The following is a 5,853-nucleotide window of genomic DNA, read 5'->3' on the forward strand; positions in this document are numbered from 1 at the left end:
CAATATGTGTGACGTGTGTGTATATATATATCTTCTTTGTTTTCATTCAAGTCATTCTTTAGTGTCAAAATTTTCGCTCAGAAAAAAATTATTTTCAACAAAAATTGAAGTTTTGTAATAACTATTGTATTATTTTGTTGTAGTTGACAGATCGTAGTGAATTTACAGGTGGTAGATGAATGTCGGTCGGCTTTGAAAATTTTTTTTGGGTAAAGGTTAGTTTTAATTTATTATTTTTATATCTCTGTTTTGAGAAGTTTTTTTGTGTCAAGCTAAAGTTTAGTTGTATTATTTTGATATCTCTATTGTCGTATTATTCTGTTATAGTTTACAGGTGGTAGATGAGTGTCGGACGACTTTGAGGAAACTTTTGTGTAAATGTTAAATTTAATTATATTGTTCTGATGTCTCTATCATCATATTGTTTTGTTGCAGTTTATGGGTGGTAGATGAATGTCGATCGACTTTGAGAATTTTTTTTGGTAAAGGTTAGGTTTAGTCAAATAAATTCTCCAAAAAATATTGAATTTAATTATTATATTCATCTTTATTATTTAAAAAAATATCCTATTTAGTGAAACGATTGAACTCAATAAAGTGAGGTACAAATGCAAGACGCGTATACCCTAGTATAGATAAATAAAGACGAACAAAGGAATCATGCATAAGAAGCATACTACCTTTCACCCAAAAATACTACAAAAAGGACAAACAAGTTTCTCAATTAAATAGAAGTCCTTTAAATTTTAAAAATTAGGTAAAAGGTACAATTTTTTTTTCAATTTTTTTTAAAATATTTTCGCTTCAACAACTAAAGAGGATGTCTCAACAACTGTAGAAGTTGTCTCAACAATTATCAAAGTTGTTTGACAATTTTGCAAAATTGTTCGACAACTTTGATAATTGTTGAAACAACTAATGCAGTTGTCGAAACAACTATAGAAGTTATCTCAACAAGACAACAATTATCAAAATTGTTTGACAATTTTGCAAAGTTATTAAACAACTTTGATAGTTATTAAAACAACTAATGCGATTATCGAACAACTGGCCTAGTTATTTACACCATTTTATTTCTTTTAACTTAATAATATTGTAGAACATACTTATCTTTTTTTTTTTAATTAAAGGCTTGGAGCTCATTTTTCTCAAAATACTAGTCCAGAACACGAGTTCCAACATCTCGAACATGCTATTCCTTTTATATACACAAAAAGCCACAAGTCAAATAGACAAAAGTATATGTACATTTGAGGTTGTGGTGGACAAAGTTATTCATACAAGCAAATGTAATTGAGGTGGGCACAGTTAAATCGGACATCATTCTTATAATAAAAAAAGTATATTATGTTATATCAAATGATTTTGCTTCCATCTTTTTACCCACCAAAATGCCAACCGCATTGTCTTCTTCAAGTTCCAACGGGAATCCACTTCTGCTAGCTGATTCCATTATCTATTCCCTTTCATTCTACTTTCACCCTTTGATCTGTAACTTTTTTACTTATTTATGCACGTACATTTGGCACGCCTTTCTGCTAGTATCTGCAAAGAATCCAAGAAATAAGAATGTGCTATGTACTACAATTTCTTCAAATGGGTTTTTAAAAAACTCCTGGTCTTGCTTATTGTGATCCGAAGTTCTGTTTGATATACCTTGACTTGTTTCTCCAACTCTTTGATGTAATCTACTGCAAAATCCAACATGTCTGCTGTGTTTGTTTGCTGCAATGAAATTGAAATAGCAAAATGAATACACTAGAATTTCCAGTGTACCTGATTTTGATAAAATTATTAAGTTAGGATTCTACCTTGTCCATGTTGGGAACAAGCTCTTGCAGCCTCCTCATTCTTTCGCTAATTCGTGTTCTTCTTACCTAAAATTGTTCCTGATTATATCAGTACATGCTAATCCGAAGGATCAAACTAACTTCGGTATAGTTAGAGAAACTCTAATTTTGGTCATATACATAATCCAGTAATAAAAAAAATTGGGTCCGGGTATGTTATATGTTTCTTAAAATAACAAGCCGAACCGAACCATTTGCATCCCTCTATGATATTAAGACCCATGCATGTCAAAAACCCTTAAGAAGCTTGTATTTATTTCACTACTCCGCTCTCCTCCCCTAATCTAGTTATTAGACACATCAATTATATCAAATCCAAAGGTCACAGTTTTTATGAGCTGAATTTTAACAAGGGAACTGGAGTTTTTAGTGTTAAATGTTTACCCTTTCAGCAATGCTACGAGGATGAGTGGCACAACCCCTCTTCGCTCTGACATTCAAGTGTACTGAATCTTGCAAGAGCTTCTCCATGGTACTTGTGGGCAAACTCAAATGATGAGATAAAGGAAGCGGCGGGCGAGCCAGACATTCATTATTCTGATCATCAAACTCAAGTAGGGTAAGACAAGGATTTATCACACATACAACACCTCTAACAAGATGAAAATACCTGATTATGGGATGCATCCTCATTAGAGAATGGCTCAATCTCATTGTCTTCAGCTTTGAGGAAATCATCAGACAAAATGTGTGAATCTTCCCAAGAAGGCATTGGGAAATCTGTAATGCAACTCTCAGCGTTTTTATGTTCATTGTCCGTACTGTTTTCTTCCAAGACTTTATCTCCAAATTCAGAGATTGGAGCCATTAGCCTGGGAGAAGCAGGGAGTTTCCCGGATGAGAATCCCACTTGAGTATTGAAACTTCTCGGAGTCGACAATGAAGTTTCTGTAGCAGCACTAGCACCAGTTCCATAACTCCCAATGCCTCGCATAGCACCATATTCTGTCAATTGCTGGAATTTTAGCAACAAACTTAAACTCCAAAGTGAGATTAAACAGTTGAGATGACCACTAATTTTTACTTAAAACTCATAAGCAAAAATCACTATTTCCTCATCTTTTTGGCAAAAGATTTATTAAGTTAAGAAACCCTCTTACTTTTACCTCAGGATATTTCAGTAGAATTCACTTATCAAGAAAAGAATTTATTAGATCTCCATCTCACCACTCCATTAACGGGATAATAACAGCAGGATCAACAACAACAACAACAACAACAACAAACCCAGTGTATTCCCACTTAGTGGGGTCTGGGGGGTAATATGGACGCAGTCCATACCACTACCTCTGATGAAGTAGAAAGGCTGTTTCCGAAAGACCCCCGGCTCAAGTCACGAGATATCACACAAACACATAGTACAGCACAGCAGCAGATGACATAACATAGATACGGCACCCATAAGGAATATAAAACAGAGTAAAGCAGGAATGCAGGATATAAATTATAAATGTTAACAGGAGTCCTATTTGTACCTTACGGTTATCTAGATTTCAATTCCCATCAGTAATATCAATACGCGTAAACTAAATGGCAACTCAACCTATTAGTTTCTTATCAAAGTGATCCTCTTTTTCCTGGAACAACTAATGTTTTTCTTCATAAACATGTATACAATATGAACCTATTCAACTTAAAAAATGAGTTAAAAGCACGAGCATTACCTATAACGAGGATCATACTAGACAAGAATCATAACAAACATACAGCATGAAGCTAGTATAAGCTTAAAGTAGACATACTCATAAATTTCATCAGCACTAGAAATTCCATCAACAATGTTTAAGAAAAGATGATGCATACCGTTGTCGTTATTGATTTGGTCAAAGAATCCAGCAGGCGAACTATTATAACGGGTAAGATTTGAATTACCACCACCACTGCCACCGCCACCACCAGATGTCAAACTAGCTGAATTCACAGAAGTCATGAATACAAATGAATTATCCATGGCCGATGAAGTCGCCACCCTTGACTTGTCAATTTGTTGAACTTGGGTCTGGTAATTCATCCGTGAAGCTGAAACACAATCAGTACTCTGTTGCAGAGTCTCTGGTTCCTTTTTCACTGGTGAAATAAACTGTTGGATCTGTTGCTGAGCTTGGTTTTGATAATTCATCTGTGAAACCAGAGAGTAATCACTATCCCTATGTCGCGCTAAGCGCTTGTGCTGGTGCTGCTGTATAACCTCTTGTTTTGGAACAATAAAGTCCGATCTCACGTTCATATTACTCGTGAGATTTTCCTGAATTTGTTGATTCGCACAGAAATGATCAGAATTCGAGTTTGAGTTCTGGTTACCAATACTAGCCACAAATCTAGCGAAAACTTGCTCTATATCAGTATTTGAAGCACGAGCATTTTGCAAGTGAGAAAAATCATCTCTTGCATAACCACAGCCCCCACCAGTAACAGGTGTACTACTTAATAGGCTAGAGACATAAGAACTTGGCGCAGATCGATACCTAGTTAAGCCAGAAGTAATTGGTTGCTGCTGAAGACGACTATGATCCATTTTAATCTTTTTTTTCATTAAAAGTACCAGAAAAAGAAAACACTCTGTGTTATGCTTATATCACTCTCAGTTCTCTCTAAGAAAACTTTTCATTCAGATATTTATTTAAGACCTTATTTTAGGAACAAAGATGGCTTATCAAAAGCAAGCTAATTCAGACAACAAGCAAATTGTAGATTAAAATTCATAGAAATTGAAATATAGAAGCACAAAAATTCAAGATTTTCACATAGGGTAACTAAGTTGTTTATTTAACAGCCATCGGATAATGGATAGCGGTGGCCAAAGTGGTGATGGTGGCGGTGGTGTCAGCAGAAGGAGAATCTAGAAAGTGGGGGTGGGGGTGGTTGAGGGGTGGGGTTGAGGAGACCGAAAAGCAGAGAAGCCAATGACAAACTTAATTCAGCAACAGATATCAGAGAGAGATCTCGGGCTTTCTTTCTTGGGAAGTTGGAACTGTTTTTCAAGACTAATAAATAGTACTCTCTCCATTTAAAAAAAAAAAATTAGTTTGGAAAAGAATAATTTTTTTCTTAGTAATTTTTTATATGACATGTTTAAAATTATAATATTTAAAAAATATTTGAATATATTTGATATATCTTTAATCTAACATCATAAAATTTAATTTTTTTTTTCTTTTTAAATTTCGTATCAAGTTAAATTAAATATATATTTTTTTTAAATAGCGGGAGGGAGTATGTAATGTTTTTTTTAAAAAAAAAATTATCCCCTTTTTGCTGATATTTGTGACTTTCCCGTTAATAGTCTTGGAGGCTGTTTGGAAACCATTCTTCTAATTGGATTTGATGAAGTTGAATCTAGTTGAATTTATATTCTTAAACAGAGAGAGTAAATATTTAGTTGGCCAAGTAATGTATGAGTAGAAGATAATGAGTATAATTGCTGAAGTTTTTGAGGAGAGCTGTCAATTGTTCTAATTAATTACAATTCACCAACAAAAATAAAGTTTTAATTAATTACAAGTTGGTCACTTTTTGATTTCTTTTTTTTTTATTTTTATTTTTCTTTTTTTAATTTTTTTTAATTATTTTAAATTCTTTTTAATTTTTACTATCCTAATGTTTCTAAAATATATACTCTCTGTTTTATTTTATGTCTCAATGTTTCTAAAATATATACTCTCTGTTTTATTTTATGTCTCCATTTTCTTCTTGATCTATTTAAAAAAAAATGTCATCTTTTTTTATTTGACAATTATTTAATGATATTATCCTCAATTTATTTTTATTGCGTCCAACTTAATAAGAAAAGACAACTAAAAAGTAAACATTAAAGTAATTTTAAGATGGATAATTTTGTAAAATTTACAAAGTCATTATTTATTTCTTAAACTTCGTGTCCGATCAAATGACGATACATAAAATAAAATAGAGGGAGCATTTCATTTTATATTATTTATATTTCATTTTCTTACTTCTCAATTTCCAACCTTTATTTTTTTTATTCAATGTAATTGTTCTTATT

The 5,853-nt window shown here is 32.8% G+C and overlaps 1 protein-coding gene across 1 annotated transcript; it reads right to left on the reverse strand.

The window, feature by feature from the left end:
- Window positions 1-1,181: 1,181 nt before the first annotated feature.
- LOC107848277 (transcription factor bHLH128) lies at window positions 1,182-5,245 on the reverse strand. Its single transcript, XM_016693003.2, has 6 exons — window positions 3,654-5,245; window positions 2,461-2,795; window positions 2,235-2,387; window positions 1,812-1,877; window positions 1,657-1,725; window positions 1,182-1,545 (listed from the first exon to the last, which is right to left on the reverse strand). The coding sequence occupies exons 1-6, from the start codon at window positions 4,381-4,383 to the stop codon at window positions 1,501-1,503; spliced, it is 1,398 nt and encodes a 465-aa protein (XP_016548489.1). The 5' UTR covers window positions 4,384-5,245; the 3' UTR covers window positions 1,182-1,500.
- Window positions 5,246-5,853: the final 608 nt, after the last annotated feature.

The sequence above is a fragment of the Capsicum annuum genome, chromosome 11 (assembly GCF_002878395.1).
Source record: "Capsicum annuum cultivar UCD-10X-F1 chromosome 11, UCD10Xv1.1, whole genome shotgun sequence".
Lineage (NCBI taxonomy): Eukaryota > Viridiplantae > Streptophyta > Magnoliopsida > Solanales > Solanaceae > Capsicum > Capsicum annuum.

Bases quoted from the DNA above. Each gene is read 5' to 3' on its own strand.
- LOC107848277 (XM_016693003.2), bottom strand. From the start codon at position 4,383: ATGAAAAAAAAGATTAAAATGGATCATAGTCGTCTTCAGCAGCAACCA. The intron at 2,796-3,653 runs GTATGCATCATC...AGCAATTGACAG, and splicing joins CCAAATCAATAACGACAACG to AATATGGTGCTATGCGAGGC. The intron at 1,726-1,811 runs GTAGAATCCTAA...ATTTCATTGCAG, and splicing joins TTGTTCCCAACATGGACAAG to CAAACAAACACAGCAGACAT.